Source organism: Falco biarmicus, chromosome 4, assembly GCF_023638135.1.
Source record: "Falco biarmicus isolate bFalBia1 chromosome 4, bFalBia1.pri, whole genome shotgun sequence".
Lineage (NCBI taxonomy): Eukaryota > Metazoa > Chordata > Aves > Falconiformes > Falconidae > Falco > Falco biarmicus.
This window is the reverse complement of record NC_079291.1, coordinates 61241132-61261808: the sequence shown is the minus strand read 5'-3', so window position 1 is coordinate 61261808 and position 20677 is coordinate 61241132. Positions and strand designations below refer to the sequence as shown.

General features: G+C 49.0%; 2 protein-coding genes across 7 annotated transcripts in view; both read left to right on the top strand.

Moving 5' to 3' along the window:
* The window catches only part of KIF9 (kinesin family member 9), a 32842-nt gene extending 28883 nt beyond the window's left edge, over nucleotides 1–3959 (top strand). For 5 of the 6 annotated variants that reach the window (XM_056338465.1, XM_056338463.1, XM_056338466.1 and 2 more), the window contains one exon: nucleotides 233–3959. In XM_056338465.1, coding sequence (XP_056194440.1) covers nucleotides 233–340 — 108 coding nt within the window. In that variant the 3' untranslated portion in view covers nucleotides 341–3959. The remainder of the gene's footprint in view (nucleotides 1–232) is intronic. The other variant, XR_008821812.1, reaches the window with a different exon arrangement.
* Nucleotides 3833–20677, top strand: part of SETD2 (SET domain containing 2, histone lysine methyltransferase) — a 66313-nt gene continuing 49468 nt past the window's right edge. The window contains exons 1-2 of the mRNA XM_056338460.1: nucleotides 3833–3954; nucleotides 19459–19474. Of these exons, the coding sequence (XP_056194435.1) occupies nucleotides 3917–3954; nucleotides 19459–19474 (54 nt within the window). The 5' untranslated portion in view covers nucleotides 3833–3916. The remainder of the gene's footprint in view (nucleotides 3955–19458; nucleotides 19475–20677) is intronic.

Below are 20677 nucleotides of genomic sequence, written 5' to 3'. Positions count from 1 at the left end.
TTTGGTGCTCAGGAGGAGAAATTCCCAGGGTTTCTTGTGGCTTTCTTTGAGCCTGCTGGGATCTGCCACTGGTGGAACAATGCTGGCATGACGGGGGTTATTTGGGCAGCTTTTTCCAGCACCACTTGGGAATGTGTTGGAGTTTTTTTTGGGGAAAAAAGCTTTACAGGTAAGAATTCTGCTCTGAAAACTGAGCTCTCATTAACTATCCTTTTCGTTTTTCCATTGCCAGCACACATACACCAGAGCCATGTCATCCCTCGAGCAAATGCGCAAGAAACCTGGGCTCATCACAGCTGCTGGGAAGAATAAACCCCTGTCATTTCTGCACGTCACATAGCAGATTTGGGCTCAGCCTGGAACCCAGCATTCAATAACCAACCTTGGAAAGTGCCTCGCATTCATGTCCACAACAGATTTCTCAAAATAAACAGTAGGAAAAAAACCAAAACGCACCCAACTTTTGTGCAGCTACACTGACAGTTATTGGTAATCAGACCCTCTGTTTAGACAGGAAGCAAGCCAGGGAGTTCAAATGGCAATGCTTGTTTTTCTGAGTGTCTCTGGAAAATGCAGTGTCACGACAGAGAGGTGTGCTGTGGACAACCCAGGCTGCTTCTTCGTCCCTCCTCCCCAGTGCCGGAGGCAAGAGCCTCCTGGGCTTGCTACTGACAGAGTGTCAAGTCATGTCTTTGCTAGTTTGATGCTCTCAGGGTGGATCCTGAGAAGCCAAGTCTGGGTGAGAGCAAGTCCTCCCTTGGATGGAAGCAGCCCTGGGGCGTTTGCCCTCCTGGACAGAGGAAGGGGCTGCAGGGGTGCACACAACAGAGAAGTGTTTATCACCTGTCTGGCGTTAGATGAGGCAGCGTTGATTTATGGCAGCCTCCCCACCCCAGCGCAGCAGGAATAGGGCAGCGTTTGCCCACTGCTTTCCAGGAAGGTGATTCAAATCCAGGGTGAGACTGTGGGCCCAGCACCTGGAAAGCTCCCGAGGATACCGTGCTGCTTCACCAGGCTGTTGTTACCTTCACCCCCCGAGCAGAGCATGCTGAAGGCCTGCTGGAAGTCCTCCTCCTCTTCCTCTAGTACCAGGGAGGTGTGGGGCAGACTCCAGCTTGGCACATGCCACGGAAGGCTGCATAGCAACCATCGGGCCAAGAGGGTCCCATCTCCTCCTGCTGCAGATGGTTCACGGCCACACCAGTCCTGCCAGGGCAGCACTGGGGCTTTTCCCGTGATTTACCTGAAATGTCGAGAGATGTGAGATCTCACAGGGCTCCCTCAACACCCAGCTTGCCCAGGGCGCAGGGCGAGTCGCACGCATGAGCTGGCTGTGTCACTGGGTGCTGTGATGCCTGGGTGCCACGATGTCTGGATCCACCTGGAGAAGGTAATGAAACAACAAAAATTAATTTAATACCCACCTGGATAATGACAGCAGCACGCACCCTCTCGGGCAGCTCTGGTGATGGCAGGCAGCACTTCCTCAGGCCTCACGCACCATCAGCGTTGGCTCGCCTGCCGCTCCTCTCAGTGCCTGTACTACAGCTGTGGCTCTGAGGAGCGATGTGTGGATGTGGGCCCGTATATATGTATGTATATATGTGCTGGTCAAGCTGCAGGCTTGGCTTAAAGGGGCTCTGGGGTCCAGGTCCTCCTCGGAGTTCCTGTTTTTTCTCTCTGCAAGGAATAAAAGTGTCAGCCACAATTTTTATATCTACTACACGTTTGGGGCAGCTCTCGGTGCTTGCCCTCTGCCACTGCAGCCAGCGGGTGCCACTCGCTGGAGCAGCGAACGCGCAGGGTCCAGTCTGTGTTTGGAGCTGCTGCAGGCAGGAATCGCTTCTTTATCCCTCTGGGAGGTTGTGGAGCCCCGAGAGCTTCGAAATTATTTGGGGAGCTGTAAGAATAATACTGAAAGCCCCAAAATGTAGCACCTGTGCTCTGCGGCTGCCAGGAACACCCTGGCCGATGCCTGGCAAATCACTAGGATTGCTGGAAAACCTGCTGGCATGTCACTGGAGTTACTGGAAAACCTGCGGGCACTTAGTTGGAGCTTTACGGGGTAATGCTGGCTGGGCCCCGCCGAGGGAGGGGATGGGGGACAAACAGCCCCCACTGCCAAAACTGGCACTAGCCATGGCAGTAGCATCCCTGAATTCAAGCATCCCAGGTTGGAGGTTTTCCACATGCCATCCCCATTTACGTGGAATGCTGGGAAAATTAATTAGTCCAAGCTGTTCAGTTTGATTTAATTTGTTGCAGCTCACTTCTGTTACTGTAACGGCACCTGCTGCCCAGAAGTGCTGTGGGCAACAGCCTAGAAACCACCTTTTCTTTGTGATTATCAATTCCCAAAGGCTTAAAAAGCTGCTGAAGTTCAACCCAGGCTGAATTTCCCAAGGAAACACTTCCACAGGAACTGAGCTAAGCCTTCCCCTGTACTTCCACATGGGTGCTGCTCAGCAGTGGGTCGCGGTGGTCCCTGTGGCCCTGCTGCCTGCGCCGTGGTCCCAGACCTGGCAAAAATAGGCAAGAAAACTCAACCTTGGATGCTGCAAGTGTGGTTTTGAGGCTCCTGTGGGAGCGGGTGTGTGTCCGGGGTGCTCCATCCGTGCCTCACCGGTGGGGCTCACCCTCGGCTGGGAAGCCGGTGAAATAAAACAGTCGGTGAAGGGACCAGGGCAGTTTTGAGTGATTTTTTGGTGTTTCTCTCCCAAACGCGGCTGGGCGCTGGCACGGCCTGGGGACAGGCACCGCCCTGGGGTGCAGAGACCCTTGGAGCAGGGGAGCAGGGTGGGCACGGGACAGCAGGGCTGTGCCAGGTGGGATCCGGGGGCAGATCCCAGGGCTGTCCTGAGGTGCCACTGACCTGGGAGTGATCCTGGGGTGCTAGTGATCCTGGGGTACCAGGAATCCCACAGGTGTTGGTGTCCTGTGGTGCCAGTGTCTAGGGGTGTGGGTGATCCCACGGGTGATCCCAGAGGTTTGGGTGATCCTGGGGATCATCCCGGGGGTGATGTTGGGTGATCCCAGGGTGCTTATGTTCTGGGTTTCAGGTGATCCTGAGGTGCTGGTGCCCCAGGGTATGGGAAATCCTCGGGTTGTTGGTGATACCAGAATCCCAGGGTGCTGGTGTCCTGAGCGGGAACCTGGTGATCCCTTGCTTGATCCTGGTGAACCTGGTGAGATCTTGGTGTGGTCCCAGTGATCCCAGGGGTGATTCCGAGGAGATCCCAGTGGCCCTGTGGGCTGATCCCGGGGGTGATCCTGAAGAGATCGCAGAAGTCTCATGAGCTGATCCTGGGGGGGATTCCAAGGAGATCTTGGCACCCTGTGGTTGATCCAGGAGCTGATCCCGAGGAGATCCCAGTGGCCTTGTAGGCTGATCCCAGGGGTGATCCCGAGGAGATCCCAGCAGTCTCATGAGCTGACCCTGGGGGTGATCCCGAGGAGACAGACTCCGGCGGCCCTGTGGGCCGATCCCGGGGGTGATCCCGGCGACCCCGCGGGCTAATCCCGGTGCGCGGTGTGGGCCCCGCCGGCGATCCCGCGGCCGATCCCCCCCGGCCCGATCGCGGGGGGCTCCCGCGGCCGGCGCCGGTCGGGGGGAGCGGAGCGGAGCGGAGCGGAGCGGCGGCGGGCTGGGAGCGGCGGCGCGGCGGCGCGGCGGGGAGGAGCCGTGCGGCCGGGGCGGACTCGGCGGCGGGCGGCGGGCGGCGGGCAGGGCAGGGCAGGGCACGGCGCGGATGGCGGGGCCCCGCCGGCGGCCGCTGCAGCGCGGGGCCCGCCGGAGGATGTGAGGCGGCGGCGGCGGAGCCGAGCCCCCGCCGGGCTCGGAGGGCGGAGAGGGGCCTCCCCCGCGGCCCGGCCCGCCCGAGGGGCCGCGCCGGCCCCCGACAGCGCCCGCCCGACCATGGGGGACTTCTACGACCCGGAGCACCCCACCCCGGAGTAAGCGCGGGCCGCGCAGGGGCCGCCCCGAGCGCTCCCCCCGCCGCGGCCTAGGGCCTGCGGGGCCCGGCCGAGCCGCGCCGCGTCGGCGGCCCCGCGGGGAGCCGCCGGGGCCGGGGAGGGGGTAGCGTAGACGGGCCGGGGCCGGGCCGCGGCCCCGCCGCCGCTGCCCCTTCCCTGCCTGCCGGCCCGGGACGCGGCGGGCGGGCGGGCGGGGTAGGCCGCGCATCCCCGGCCTCGCGTGAGCGCCGCGGCCGGGCGCCGGCTGGCGGAGGCCGGGCAGCGCTGGCGGGGGGGGGGGGGCGGGGGGGGAGCGGAGCGGGGCGGCGGGCGCTACTGGCGGCCGGGCCCGGGGGCGGTGGGGGCCGGCGGTACCCTGCCCGGGTGTGGTGGGCCCGGGCCCGGGCCGGCCCGGCGGGGCTGCGCGGTGCCGCCTGCCCCGCGGAGGGAGGCCGGGCGGTGCGTGCGGACGTGTCCCGGCCTCCCCGGGGGGCCATTTTTCCGCACCTTTTTTACTATTTTTGTTTCTCTCCTTATTTTATTTTTGTTGTCCGCCCCCAGGTGTGAGGAGTTCCCGAGTTCCGTCTTCATTTTGCCCCTGGAATCCCCCCTGCAGCACCCCCCGGGCGGCCCCTGCCCTGACCCCATTTTCTGACAGGAGGAAGGAGCCAGGCTGAAGGGGGGAGAGCAGCCTAATGGCTGGAGAGCTCTGGTGTTCCTCTGTGCTGGGGATCCTCACCAACCCCCCCACACCACGCCAGGGCCGCTGGCTTTATCTCTCCTTGGGAGCAAGCCGTTGGGTTCCCGCTGGTAGCGGTGGGGTTTCTTCCCCCTCCTCTTTCTTGTTGGTTCTGAATGCTATTTTTACATTTTTAGACTTCCTTCGTGAAGGATTCGGGTGCTTCGTAAACTTTGCATGTGTGGCATCCCCGATGCGCAGTTGGCTCTGGGGTGGAAGGAGGCAGACACCTGGCATGTAGCACACCTCTGTGCAGTGCTTGGATTGGAGGCAAAGCTAAAAATGGCGTGTTTTGAGCAAGGACAACAGAGCAAACCTTTCTGAGCGAGCGCTGTGAGTTCTGTCTGTGCCCACCTGGAACAGCTGAGGATCTGTTTTAGCTGAAATGATGCCTGCGGCCGAGCCTGCTAAAATTAGTGAGAGACAGAGGATTTCATTTTGAGTCCAGGTTGTGTGTTTTGCTAGGTGGGGCTCCTGCCTCTCTGCCCATGCAGGAGAGCCTGGAGCAAGCCCTGCACCTGATATACCTGAGCTGAACCTCGGCAGGGAGCGACGGTCACATCCTGAGCAACCCTCTGGGTTGAAACAACTTCATCCAGAAAGTGTTAGCCTGATTTAGGTATTTTGCCTTTTTTGTTTGGAGCATGAGGAATCCTGTCCCCAGGCATTGTGGTGCGTGGTGTTAAACAAGTGTCACACCGAGCTCGACAGTTAAAAGTGTACAGGTTATATCACACTGCCACTTGTTGTCTAAAACAGTCTCAAGTGTCGTGAATCTGGACTCTTGAAAGAAGCCAGAGCGGTTTCTCATAATGATTTTTAAAAAGGAAATAGTAATTTAATGATCTGACTTTGGGGCTTTCTCAGGGTGTATGTTCTGGGTTGGGACTCTGAAAGCTGTTGGGAGATGTTTGGATTTTTTAGGAGCCTTGTTTCCCCCTGCCTGCCTCGAAGCCTGGTGTTCCGCTGTGTGTCTGAGTCGTGTTGGCCACTGCGTTAATGGCATGTCTTATTTAGGACGCAGTGTGTCTGCTTTTAGCTTGAGAAAAAGATTATGTGCAGTAGTTCAGCAATGGATTTCTTCAGAAGTGGGGGTACCTCAGTATTCATTGTCTCATTCCTTGCTCTCCAATGTCACGATATTATAAATGTGCCATATGGTGTCTCCAAGGATCCAGTTGGGTATTTCCAAAGCATGGTTGGCCGCTGCGGTGGAGAGTGGAATTAAAAACAAACTATGGTGGCTGTGGGATATTGGCTGCTGCTGGAGATGGGGACTTCCCCCAGTCCTGTACCTGCTGGGAGGTGGCTGAAAACGGTTGTGCACTGTGTGTTTTTTGGAGGAGTTGCTTTTGTTGCTCATAGTGTTGTGGAGTTGTGCTGCTGCGAGACCTGGGGGCCTGGAGAGCGTTGATCAGAGCTCAGTGATGCAAGCAGAGCCCGGTAAATCGGCAGGCTCGGTCTTATTTTGCATGGGAATTATTCACACAGTGGTTTGGGTTGGAAGATCTTTAAAGATCATCCAGTCCAACCCATGGGCAGGGATGTCTTCCACTAGATGAGGTTCTCAAAGCCCTGTCCAACCCAACCTTGAACATGGCTTACGATGGGGCATCGCTAGTGCTCCATGCTGGCTGTGGGAGGTGGGATATTGAGTCAGGGAGCTGAACTACAGGCGGATGGTGCTTACTGGAGTCTTCCTATTGGCAAAGAAACTCAGGCCAGCTTTTGCCTGGTCAGTTGCTGTCTGCGTCCCACTCAGCAGCCAGAGCTCAGGTTCTTGAGAACTTCAGTGTCCAGCAAAACCAGCCTGCCTCGCCTCTTTGGGTGCTCAGATTTGGGCTGGCCTGAGTCTGTGAGCTCGGAGCCACCACCAAGCTCTACATGAGGTCTGCAGCTTCTCCATGGAGCTGCCTGACGCTGACCAAGACCTACTTGATGGATGTTTATATCTTAGGCTGTGAGCAGAAGAAACTTCATCTCTTCCCGCTGTTACTAGAGCTGTAGTGGTGGAGCCAGTACAGCCCAACCTGAGACAAGCAAGCACTTCCTTCAAGAAGACGCTGAGATCAGCCCTGGCCACTGCATACCAAGGGTGGAGTACCCTCTTAAACGAATCATACATCAGTGGGGTTGTTGCTTGGGGCGAGATGGATTGGTTTGAAAGTCCCAAGGATTTATTTAGCTCACGTTTGTGCATTATGATGAAGACTGAAGGTGCTGCAGCAGGTTGCCTTGCACATCTCATGGTTGAAATGGATTTATCCCGTGCTGCTGCGCTCCCCAGCTTGAATTTAGCTCCATTTTGGGGAAGGTGATTTTCCTGCTGTCCTGCATCTCTGCAGGCTGGTGATGCTGGTGGGGCTTGGTGGTGGTTTGGTGAGGTTGGGGTTTAGGGCCAGTGCATTTGAACACCCTGCTGATTTGGTTAGCGTGATTTGATATGCATTCAAACAGCCTAAAACTTCAGGTTTTTGGTTGTGGCTGTTACTCCTGTTTTTTTTAATGGGTGTTGCAGCATTCAGCGTTCATGTCACTGTGGGACTTGGTTTTTGTTTCCCATAGGCATCTGGATTCTATTTGCTGCTTTTCTCTAGGGAAGACAATTGGTAACATCAGTGCTCTTGGCACAAGGCAGAAGCTCCTGCCTGGCAAAGGTGCTGTGGTTAAATACCCAAATTCCAGTCAAGTAGGTTGTTTTTATCCATTGGGAGATGCTAATGAAAAGGAAATGCTCAGTTTTACACCTGTGTTTCCCTTTGAATGCTTCTCCTCTTTATCAAGGAGACTAATGAGGGTCCTGTGGGGTGCAAAATCAAGAGTAGTAAGGGAGAAACATGGCTTTCGCTGACTGTGTGTACCTGAGGGTTTTTCAGCTCCGTGCTTAAGCCTTACTGTCTCTGAAAAGTCAGTTTATTTAAAGAAAATTTGCTTTATACATCTGAATTTGTCTCAGTCGTAGGAGGAGACCTTCACCTGTTTGCCTGGCCAGTTAGTAAGTTACCAGACAAATTTCTCACTTGGGTTTTATTATTTCTTTTGTCATCTTAGGAAAATTCCCAGCTGGACCTGAGCTTTCTGAGGCTGGTTGCTTGCAGCGGAGCCAATTTAAATGAGGTCGTTTATCTCCAGGTTGGGTATCTCCAGGAAGGAGATGTGGATGCCATGCAGCACTGCCCATTCTACTCTTGCCTTTTTCCTGCTCCATCCACAGCATGGTTTTGGTACTGTTGCCCAGTTCCCTTAAAAACAAAGCCTGAGGTTTGTTGCTTTGCTCTTGGAGAAGTCATTTTCGTCCTGGTTTTTGGTACCCACCTTTGGGTCTTATCATTGTTGGGTTTTGAGGGAGGACAACCTCTTGGCTTGTCCTTCTTCCCTGGATTCTTGTGCAGCTCCCACCCACCATTCTGTTGTTCCTACTTTTCCATCTGCCTGTGGTCCAGAAACGTGGCATGCAGCAGAGGCAAAGTAGAACTGCAGTGTTTAACTTCAGGGGAAATTTAAAAAAGGAGGGGTGGGAAAAATAGGTCCACGTTTTGGCTTTGAGCAGTTGAAGTCCCTGTGGTTCCTGCCAACTGAGATGCCTGTAAATAGGAAAATGGTGCATTTTTTCAGGAGCCGGCCATGTGTAAGTGTGCTGGGAATACTTTTTTCCTTTGGTTTTTAGCATTTTAGGTCTATGGCTTGGTGGTGCACCTCTACAGTGGAGTAATTAAAAATGGAATGACGTGTGCGAACGGGACAGGGAAAGTCATGGCCTCAGGATGCCTCCCTGGGAAGATGTGCTTGAGCAGTTGGGTTTCTCAAAAATGAGGAAATTTAGCAGCTGTAGGCTACCCAGGCAGTATATTTTGAGTTCCAAGTCGTTCCATGTACCTTTAGTCACCCAGACACATGCACAAATAATTATATGCCTCACACTTAATATGTAAGAGTAGCTAATATGTAAACTCAGCTCTCCTACATACTATGGTTTGGTGATTGCTCGGAAAAGGGACAGAGAAATCCCTGGTTTTTGAAAGGAGAAGGCTTTCAGATGGTTCTCTTGTCTTGATTTTTTCTAATTCTCCCTCTCCAGTTTAATATTTTCCTTGCAGTGGCTCAAAGTGGGCCTGAAGCGGATAGGTGACAGCCTTCCTTTGAGGTCCTAGAGATCTGTTGACGTAATTCTAAATATAATTTGTTTGTGTGTATATTTAGACAGGGAGAGAAGATTTATAAGTACCTATTTTTAATAGACACAGAAACAAAGAAAAATTAATGTTTGATGTATGTATTTGACTTTTATCCCAATTAATAGACTGGCTGCATTTTATTATTTAGATGATTATTTAGATTTGTTAACAAGCTGAGCCGTGGTGTAGCAGTGGAGCCACACAAGCTGTTTTGATGCATCTCCCTTGGTGCTGGAGGAAACGATAAGGAGGTGAAATGCTGTGGTCCAAAGGCTCAGATTGTCATGTGTGGTTTGACACCCACGTCTGCGCAGCCACCTAACGCCGCAGGTGGGGCCGGCAGGAGCAGCGCTGGTTTTTCCATTTTACAGCATCCTGGGCTATGCTTCATTTTTATTTTTCCTTACCACAAAAGGTAGGAGTCATTGAGAAAAAGTCTTGAGAAAGTCAAAGTGTGGCTCTGGGTTTTGTATGTTTGGTAGGACACTTGCTGAAATAGATATTTTTTTTTCCTTGACTTTTTTCCTGGCTTTTCCCATTATTTTTCTTCTGTAAACATCCATAAAAAGGCGCCATCCATGCAGCTGCCCCTCTCCAGCGAGCTCCAGCCTTTGGAGATCCATCCCAGAGGCTGCTATCCCCCAGGGCGTCTCCCTACAAGCCCAGGGGCTGATGTGAAGCAGGACCTGAAATTCAAGAGAAACGTGGGCCAGGAGTCAATGTTTGACCTGGAATATTGATGTGGGAGGAAGGAGCATTGGGGCTGGGTCTGGGGACAGAGCTGGAGCCTGGGCAGTACTTGATGTGAAGCAGCATTTTCAGGACCAGTCGTGGATTCCTGCTGGCCTTACCCACCATCACTCAAAGATTTTTGCTGTTTCCACAGCATCACACTGTAATTGCATTATTGCCTTCCTATTTGAAATGCATCAGCGGAGGTTTTGCAGCTAGAAATAAAAAGCGTGTCATTCTAAGCAGAAAACAATTAATTTTAACATTTACAGCCTTCTCTAGCACCAATGTCCAACAGAAAAAAACTCCGGAGCCTAGTGCCTGGAGTTTGCTTGCGCAGCCCATTCCCAGCTTGCACTTCTATTGCAAATTTCTGGTACAAAGGAGGAAGAAGGAGGTTGAATTTATCTGCTCCTACAGTAATTTCCCCGCCTGGTATCACCTTGTGTTTAGCATTGCCACAGCAACCAGCTGTGATGTTGCAGAGTGATAGCAGGGGTGCAGGTTTTCACTCATTAGCTCTCATTTCTTCTTGCTGTGTTAGGCTGGGTTTAATCTCACTGAAATAGTTTGATTTTAAAGCACTCGACTCTCCAGGAGCTGATGTTGCAGGGGACTTCGGTTTATTTCCTTTTATTGAATTGAGAGCGGATCCCAAGATGTCTCCTACTGTTGACTTAACCTGCCAGGCAGGTTTTGTAATAGACGATTAAACTTCATCTATAATTACGTAAGAAATAAACACGTTAAGAATTTTATACTAAAGCAGCAACATTAAGCTTGGCTGGGGCGTTGCAGCATTATATTTACAGCAGTGAGACAGCAAAGCTTTTTGTAGTGCATGGTGTGGGTTGCAGTTTGTACGCTTTGAAGTCTGAATTTAGGGACACCTGATTATTCAAAAGCATCTTCTTGTTAATCATGGGATGAGTTTGGGGTAAGGACGGGATGTTTTGTGGATGCAGACATAAGTATGGTGAGTTACGGAAGTGTTGGGTGTTGCATGCATGGCTGTGAATTAGAAGGTAACCTTGCTATGGTGAGTCCAGGTGAAAAAGTACACTAAAATGTCATGGGTTTACCTCCCTCCATGTGAAGGTTGTAGGATACATCTTTCGAGAACCTCTCCTGCTTGGGATGTAAGGGACAGCACTGCTGCTGCCTACTTTCTGTTTTGGGGAGAAGGGATGCTGGGGACCACTAAGGTACCATGTCTGCGTGTTGGGCATTGCGGGTGGCACACATCCCACTGTCCTGGCGTAGGCAGTGTAGATGTTCCCACCTCACCCGGTGACACCAGGTGCTTTGGGTCATGGGAGACCTCCCCATCTGTCAGCATGGCCACCGGTGTGGCTAGCCTTCTCCTGAAGCAGGTAGGCTTCTGCAAACCCAGCCTGCAGTGGGAAACAGAGAGAAATCTTTATTTGCAAGGCGTTTTAGGAGGCAAAGATGGCCTGCAGTGCCAGGGAGGGTTTTTGCCATGGAGGCTTGGTGATGCCATGTTAGCAGTTTTCCTCGCCTGTGCAAGGCAACCCCCACAGGTGAAGTGGAATGGTGATAGCGGCTGAAGGTCTGTTCCTGCTGGCAGGCCGGGGGTGATGGAGGGGTAGAGCCCCCTCTGGTTTTACCTAGCCCAGTGGGCCAGAAGCTGCTGGCAGAAGGTGTGGTGGAGCCTGGGAGCTGCCTTGGAGCCGGTGGGCTGCCCAAGGGTCTGGTCACGTTCTTCCCCGCCTTGTGCCTGCCCTCTGAGGGAGGGGCATTGCCTCTCTCTGTGGATTGGTGTGGCTTTTTTTCCCTTTTAGCACAAAGAACTATTTACCCAGAGCCATTGCTCAGGTGAGGTGAAGCCACAGCCTCTGCGTGGATATGTGGCGGCCTGAGCTGCGGAGTTCTCTCCAGGAGTGGAGCCCTGTGCTGGTCACCGGTCGTAATGATTTTGAGTCTGCTTAGGTATTTATTTATTTTTTTAAATTCAGTGTGCTGTCAGGTTCCTTGCCTTCCTCTAGTTCTCCTGTTGCTGCAGAGTGATGCTGTAGAGTGTGCTGGTATTTCTCGGAAGCTGGGTGTAGCCTTTTGCTTTTCAGCAGGATTTAAATACTGAGATTATTTTCCTGGTATCGAACATCTTTAAACTTAATTAGGGCAGGTGAACTTTTTCTGTGCATTCTGTGCATTTCCATGATTGCATGGGATGGGTTTTAAGCAAAACTGAAAAACAAACTGCGGGTTTTTTTCTATGAATTCCACTAATTGCTTTTACTTCTGAGTGCAGAAGCGTTTCCAGCCTATAACGTGGCAGTGCTCGCAGGTGGGTGCTGTGCCGTGGCAGGCCACAAACGTGACCGTCCCCCTGGGTTAGGACAGCAACCACCGTAAGGGAGAGGGAGTTTTGCAGAAGGCTGGCACTTGCTTGCTCTCCTTTTATTAATGAACTTGGGGGATATTTACTATAAATCTGCAGCAGAATATTAGAAGTTCCTTCTGGTGGCAAGCAGTTTTGGCTTGTAGGGCCGGTACCACCAGGACACGCAGTGGGGTAGCCGTGATGTTATGCAGGCATAGTCCTAAAAGCAGTTTTGTGCTGGTGGGAGAAATGCTTTGTCTTGTGGTTGTACCATGGTGGTGCCCTGCTTAAATCAGCGTCACAGCCTTGCTGTTGCAAACACTGTATGTAAATGTATGAAAAGGTCTGTGGCCTGAAGAACCTGGAAAATAAAGGTGGGATAGTGGGGGCAGATAAAAAAAAATTGGGAATGGGGATAACCACCTTAGTAATTTGTTGAGGGTCACACACAGGCTGTTGCAGAGCTAGGGATCGACCCTGAGCTTTTAAGCCTGGCCTAACCCTGGCTGCAGGAAGGTTTTAATTTCAGCCTTTTGGATTGTTGGAAATTGTTCAATGAAGTAAAATGATTAGTGAAATAATGACCTTGCCTCTTATGCTGCAAGCAGTAGTGTGCTCTTATGCTGGGACCGCTCTGGTTTGTAAAGATGCATGGACTGTTGGTTTTAATGTGCTTTTTGGGTTTCTTTGTGCGACTCCTGTCCATCCGTCCTGCTGGTACCACGGGGAGGGAGCCGTGTCCAACCATCCTGCTGCTGCTCCTGCTTGTGTGCTGCAGGTGATAAGCCAGAGGTGATAAACTGCATTTGCCCAGGGGCAACTGCAGCCCAGGGTGGACCCACGGCTTGGAGGTATGCACACATTTTAGGAGTTAATTGCATCAGACGGGGAAAATGCGGTTTCAGAGTACCTTGCATGCCTGAATCGTTTCCTTTTGTTGCTGATCTGGTGGAAGGGGGGTGATTTTGTGGCAGGGATTACCTCAAAAGTGATCCCATTTAAATTTTGTTGATGGGAGGACTCTGGCTTTGAAAGCTGCTGCTGAAATCTCTCCTTCCCTGCTGTGAGAGGAGGAGGAGGAGGAAGCTTTCCAAGGACTGAGCCAGAAGCTGTGGTTTTGAGCTAAGCTGTGAATTTCTGCCCTCTTTTTGTCACTGTCACTCTTCCGTCCTCCCCCGGGCCTGTCCTTTCCCTTGTAGTGTCGGTGCTCTGTTGGTAAATCCCTTGCCCGGCTGCCATGGGAACAGCATTGCTTATGGTGATCGCTGTCGCGATGTCAAACTTGGTTTCTTCTTCAGATGTGCCCTGGCACTGAGCAGAAAGGGGAGAGCGGGAGCCATGTGCGTGGTGAATTTGGGAATTCCCGGGCAGTTTTGGGGAAGCAGCAGGGTGCTGCACAACCTTTGTTGGAGCAGAAGATCGGAGACCACTGGACAGTGTTTTTCTTCTTAATCAAGTCTTCTTCCTGAAGCAGAAGATCCTAGCTTCTCTAAAATGCTGGTAGTATTAACACAGAGATAACTAAATAATCAGAAGCTTTGGCTCCCAGAAAATCCCCTCCAAACCTCAGCCTGTGGCTTTTTGTATGCTCCTGCCAAGGTCTCTTTTTTCTGATGCACCTTCCTCTGCAAGACGAACAGCCGCAAAAGCAAATTGTTTTCAGAAATCCCCCTTTTCCCCCTTCATATCTTCCCCTTCTCTTTAGGGTTTGGTCACTGTTGGGTCAAACTGCCTCGGGAAGGGTCTGCATGGGCTCTGCCAGACCCAGGACTTGGGCAGAAGTCCCTTTGCCAGTGCTGCCAGCTGGCAAAGAACAGGTGGTTTAGCTTGTGCTATTTTTATTTTTTTTTTTTTAGCCTATATTTTCCCCAGCTGCGGAGAATGGAGTGTAAATGCTTGTAGTAAAAATTTATAGTGCTATAAGTTTTCCATATTGTGTTGTAATGCCTCCTGAATCTGTTCTCCATGGCTCTCCTCCAGCTAGATGAGAAGTGGGACCCTGGGCTGGCCTGAAGTGGAAGCTACAACAGTTTAGTTTCTTAATCTTCTTCATGCCTGCTGTTGAAATGGCTCATGTCCAGGGTTTTTCTTGATTTATAAAGTTAATTTCAGAGGGCTGTATTAGGAGGGGGTGTTCACTGATGATTACAGGTGACTCCATACACCACTAACCCAAAATCTATGTTAAAAGAAAAATCCTTTTCTGGCATACTTGTGACTATGCAGGATGTCACTCAACCCTCATAATTTTTGTAAATGAAAGAAGAAATAGTTCTTTTCAGTATATTCTGCTACTTTTTTTTCCTGGAGTGTTCAGTCCTCTCTGTTCTTTCATGTTTCAGCACAGGAGAAGTGGTGTCTCATCTCCGGCTCCATACTTGGAACTCCAAGCCCAGAGAAAACACCGTATAAACCAGCAAATGCTGGTTTCGGAAAGCAGGGGCTGGGAGGGCTGGATTTGGGGGATGTGCTGCAGGGCCAGGTGTATGCTTACAGCTACCTTGACCTCATTTGCTGGAGAGCTTGGCTTGGTTTCAAGCTTCTGTTTAAATAAGATGTTTGATATTGTTAGTGATTCCCCACACACCCCTGCCCCCGGGTGTGCTTTAGCCTTTCCCCTGTCTGTGGCTTTTTGGGAGAAGGAGCAGGATTGTCTATTAACTTCCCTGGTGTTTTTTTTTCTGGTTGTACATTATCTGGTTGTGGTGCAGTATTTTTGGGAGCTGGGACACTTGGGTATTAAAACCACAATGCTCTGTACACAAGATTTCACAGCTAATTTAGCACCGTGTTTCAGTTAATCATAGGAACTGCTGCACATTTGTCCTTGTTTTTTATCTCTAGCTGGCCACATTAGAGTCTAATAAACCCAAGTGTGCAATAGCACTTCAGACCTGTAAGTATTTTATCAAATTGTTTGGTTTTGAGGATGGCAGGAACTGAATGAGAGCAGGACATTGCCTACAGCGTCGTGGTGCACTGCGGCAGCAGAAGCCGCTCTCCATTGCTGGCTGGGCAGTGGTGAAATCTGCCTAGATGCTGCATTTTTGGCTTTAGGCCCGTGCCAGAATTGCACATTTCCACCCAAGGTGTTAATTTGTGGAATGTCCGCTGGTTTGCTCAGCACCAGTGTTCTAGATGAAGGTGGTGGCTGCGTTAGGTGCTGGGGGATTCATGGGCAGCTATGGAAATCCATCTGCATCCCCATGCTGGCAGGGTGTTTCTGGCTAACCTGGCCTAAGCAAAACAGGCTGGAGGTTGGGATTTCCTCTGGTTGAGTGCTGAGGTTTTGCATTTTGTTTCCTTTGTTCAGAAAAAAAGGTAATTACTGAGGCAGGTAGACTTTCAGATGGACCTATGCTAATGCCTGCACAAAAGTTCATCATCAGCTTAAACCAAGATGAGCCGAGGGGAGCCTTTTTAGTGGGGCTTTTTAGGCTTGCAGCATTGTTAGTCTTGCAGGTGTTTAGATAAGAAGAGCTTTAGGCTTCCAGATTTTTCTCTCTTTAAGAAGAAGAAAATGAAAAAAAAGAAGAAAAAAAAGGGGACATATGGGAGACTTTTCAAGTTTTGTTTTAATATAGACCAGCATTTGTCATTTAGACTTCAGAAGCCTGAAGGCATGTTTTTGTTGTTTGCATTTTTAGCATAAACAAAGCCTGCATATAGTTCAGATTATGGAGTGGATTACATTTTAAAAATGAGAGAGGTCTCATTCATGTCAAGCTGTTGAAGCAGCTAAGAAATGCTGGAACTGCTGAACCTCAGAATTAAAATACAACCTTATTTTTTATTGACATGCCCATGACAAACCTGGGATGTTTCCATGAGTAGGAACACTGATAAATTTTAAATATAAAGAATTTTGGGAGAAACATGGGTCTGTAGCCTTAAAAAAAGTCTTTCCTGCAAATACAAACTCCATACTATGTTGGGATTTGGGATTTACTTGCTGCCATAATTGCTCGTGGGTGCTCCTGGGTGCCGTCATGCATTTGTGAGGCGTGTGCAAGCACAGCTTGAACTCACCTGACTGATATTTGTCATTAGTTGATCAGATCTAACGGGCAGATGAGCAAAATTGTTCTTTAAATTTTATTTTTGGGGCAGACCGATTTATCTTTTTTTAAAATACTAATACATAGGGCTGCTGTAGACAAATAAAAGATGGTACAGTTCCCAGTTCTTTTGTTTATTTTTAATTTATTAACCACTTGTTTGTAGAGGTCTTCAGTTTTACTCTGAGTTTTTATTCTGGGTTTTAACAAAACTTTTCTCTTGATGCTTACAGAAATGAGCCACTAAGTGCATGAATTCAGTGCTAATTTTAATAACAGTCTTCCTTTTATGTACCTGCAGATAGCAAGGTGCAGCGGGAGGGGAAACAAGTGGGATTACTCTAAACCTCTGGGGCTGGAAACCTGCTGGAGAACCTAGAGTTGTGGGTTTGGATGGATCCCCAGCTCGCGTACGCTCTTGTTGTGCCGGGTCTCCTGCGTGCCAACTCCTTCCTCAGGCTTGTAACGTGGGGATTTTGTGTAACTTCATACCCAGTGTGGGCGGAATTTGGCAAAAAGTTTTTGAGCAAACAGCAACACGTTTGCTAATTTTGGAAATCTATTTATATATTTTTTTTTATCTGGGGCAAAGGAAGATGCTGTAAATGGAAATGGGATCCATAACCCAAGCCAACTACCTCCTTTATTAACCTGGGTGAGGGCACCTGTAGCAAGGTGGGATGAGTGTCTGCTGCTGCTGGAGGGGTAATTCAGGAGGGAAAAGCACTTGGGCATAAGTGGCTGAAATTCCGCTGCAGAGAAGGAATACTGCTGTTCCTTCTCTGAGAAGAATTACTTCTCTGTTCAGCAGAAATAAAATTGTTCATATAGGCATCTAGGACTATACAAGATACATTACTGTCTTATCTGCTTCATTCTTACGTGTTTTATTTTAAACAGACACTTTAATTTATGCACCATCTTATATTTTGTTCCTTCTTAACTGTGTTCTATCTTGTAATATTTTTGTTTCTTACTTGATGCCCTTTAAGCTGCTCAAATTTTAGCAATTTCCCCCTCTAATGACAGACAAGTCTCACTACTGAGGGGCTTTAGAGCAGCAAGATCATCCATTTCCTCACCTTCTCCTACAAGATTTTCTCTGGGTTTTGAAGGGCTTCCACTATCTTTTTCCCCGCCCCCTATCAGTGTATTGCAATTTTCTTGCATGCTTTGACCCCCCATGCAGAAGCTGGTGCTGTGCATTTGTGGTGCAGCTGTTTTGAGGTGGCAAATGCTGAGGCTGCTTTACCAACCTGGCATCTTGTCTGGGACATCTGCTGCTGTGGCAGCAAGCTTTGGGCAGGATGCGAGCTTAGGGCTGGCCTGGATCGTGCCGTGATTCCTGCTGTTTTGTAGGCCTGTCCTCTTGGAAAAGAAAGTTTTATTCTTAGCTTTCAGTTTTTGGAGACCTCTGCTTTGTGTACTTGCCAGCATTTTAGTTTAATACCGGTTTTATGCCGTGTTTTAACAACAGGAGCAAAAACGGATTGTTAAGAGGAATTAGTTACTTCCTTTACTCTTACAACAGGTTATTGATTGTACAAACTAAACTTTGTTACCTGTGTCCCAGTATCTGGCTACTTAAACCTGTGTTCTTATATATGAAGAGACAGTTACTTCTTTTTAGTTTAGGACCTGTTGGTGGTTGTTCTGTGCTGCATCACAACACGTCTGGTTATGGATGTCTTGAAAATCTTCATAGAATCATTTAGGTTGGAAAAGACCCTTAAGGACTCCTTAAGGAATCCAGTGTTTGTGTCGGGTCTTGTTGGGTGTTGGCTACACTAGAGCTCAGTGCTGTTCTCACACCTTGTAAATGCTTAGGTTTAACACTCAAAATATGTGACTGTCAAGAGGGACAGTTTCCTAGAAATCTAAAACTCCACTCGCTGTGATCCTAAAAATGAAACCTCCTTTTAGGCCCTAATTTGTGTCAGTGCTGTTCTCAGAGGGCTTCTGACCTCCTCTGCATCAGCAGTATTTTGAATTCATGGCTTGGGTAACCCCATTAAATCACATATGCTCCCTTGTAATCTCCACAGCTTGCTTAAACTCATGGCTCATGTTTCCTCAATGGAAACAAACCATATTCTTGCTGCTGTAAGAATAATTTATAGCCTATTAATAAGCTTTATCAATTGGTTGTGAGCCTTCGTAGAGGCAGGACTATGTTACTGCTGGTGATAGGTCTTTCTAGCAGGTTGCTCCTGATTCTCTGTTGATGATGGTTTAAATGGGGAGATAGGTGGTTACTGGCATGCCGTCTCTGTGTTGGTCCCTGCCTGGGTTACACAGAAACCGAGAGTTTTGGCTTTCTTTTCCAGAAACTGATACTTCTCATTAGCTGATGCTTGAAGTGAAATCTGTGAGCCTTTTCTGCAAGAAAACTTTCCCCGTGTTACCACAACAGCACCGAATTATGGCTCAAAACCTGATAAAATATAGCAAAAGTCCAGCTGAAAACTCCCCCTGTATCTATAAGGTAGATGGAGAAAAGGCTGTCTGCCTGCAAACATAAAGGTTAGGTGAGTGGAGAGCGTTTTGGGACTTCTGGTAGAGGAAGTAACAGATAAAGACAGATGAACTGTAACCACTGAAACTTTTACATCTGCTGCTGTAGTTTTCTTTTGGGGCCTGAGAAACTCACTGAATCTGTCCCATGTGTTGAGCAAATCAAGGAGGGGGTAGTCGTGTTCTTTCATCTTCCTTGTAGGAGAAACTACTTTACTTAGGGTATGAAAGTGAAGAACTTAGGGAAGCAAAACAAAGTTGGGCTTTCCCGTTTCCTCAGCATTGGCAGGTTTGGCTGGGATCAAAGTAGCGCTCAAATTAATTCATTGTTGGGCAGCTAGCTGCCAAAGTACTGATGAATTAAGTCTAAGCATCGTGGCAAATAGCCAGAGCTGCAGGTCGATAGCAAATCATACAGCAGTAAGGCATTCGTAAATATCATTAATTTCTGTTGATGAGAGCAGCAGGTACTTTTCACTGTTTCTGGGCTGCTAAGGAAAATACCAAAATTGATAGAAACCCAAGTTCAGCTTCCTGTGTCTCATTTTTGAGGCCTTTTTTTATCTGCGTTACCTCTGCAGTGCCTGTTGGAATAAGGGTCTTGCTGGTTTGCAGACCTTGGAAGACAACACCGAGCCAGCAGTTTGCTCAGAAAAGGTTTGCTCTGTTAAAAGTCCACGCAGAATTTTCAGTATTGAAATTCTTGAGCTTCAAAATCATGCCGTCCTCCCCTTCAGGGGGTTGGCGTGTCTGCTCGACTGTTGGGTGCCATTGGTAGGGTCATCTCTTACAGCAGGATTATTTGTGGGGTGGTGGTGACCCTCATTCTGTGTCCCCGGGCCCACCCCCTTGCGGTGCCAGACTTAGGACATTACGTGTGTTGTTTCTGCCTGATGTTTATGCCGCCTTTATGTTTTCTTTTGCATGTTTTCTCGGCAATAGAGAAGAAGAAAATGAGGTGAGTAAAACTGATTCCTTTCTTGCTGTAGCTCCTGAGACATGCGTTAGCCCAACATATTTGACCTATAGATTTCTCAAGTCGAGAACGACTGAGGGCCCGGACAAAGCAAAGTGATGTTTTTCTGCGGTGCCTCTAGTTCAGTGATTAAATCCAGAAGGGAAACACCTTCAGATTCACGTCTGCCATCTACACACAGTGATGCGATAGCAGAGTGTGAGGGTGCCCTTGAGTCACTTGGTGTAGGTAGATGCTGCTTTCTGCACCATGAGAGGATGATTATTTAAGGACTTAATCTGTAAAATAAATCAGTTTTGCTCTGTGTGACTCAATGAATTTAAGGGGAAAGGAGAAAAATTGGAGGAACTGGAAGAGTTTGTAATATCCTGGCATAGGGCTGACTGCTGCTAATAATTTTTGATGCTGTAGGATCATACCTGCTCTCTTTCTGCTGGTGAGCACGCTGTGTGTCCTGCCTTTGTTCCCAGTCAACTGAGAGCTGCAGGAACACTGCTGCTTCAGTAATCGTGTACCTCTGCTGAATATGCAGAGTGAACTTGTATCGCCACCTTCTTTCTGCAAAATACCCACAGCAACGTTTTGGAGAATGTTCCCTTTCTGTAAAACATTAAAGGAAGGAGAACTCCTCTTCTACTAGAAAGCTTTTGCTGGTAATTGCTACCTATTAAATTTCAAAAGCTACCTGTAGAGTATGGTTAAAATTCTGTAAGTCATGTTTTGTTAAACTTGGTGTTATTTAAAAAAAAAAAATCCCTGGAAGCGTGAGCACATGAGGGTGAAACATTTGTCCTGAAATGCATCATCTTTGCTGAATAGACTATGAAGAGGGGAGGAATAGAAGCTTAGCAGCTCCTTTTTTGCCTTCAGGTCTTGTGTTTTGTGTAAAGGTGGATGTATCCAAACACCATTATTCACATGTGAGCTCGGATTTCAGATTTGTTGCGCTTGAAGTTAGAAAGGTTTTGATAGAAACATTGGCATATTTCCGTAACTGTGAATTTTGCACATAAAATAATTTCACAGAAGTTCTATCAAGAAAAAAAACTCTTAAACGATGATTGCGCTGTATTTACTATATTTTAAAATACATGTTTTGGTTTTTTATATATATATAATTGGTATAATAGATGAGTCCAGTGTCTGATAAGAATTTGGAATCATGTTTGTGGAGACTCCTTCTGT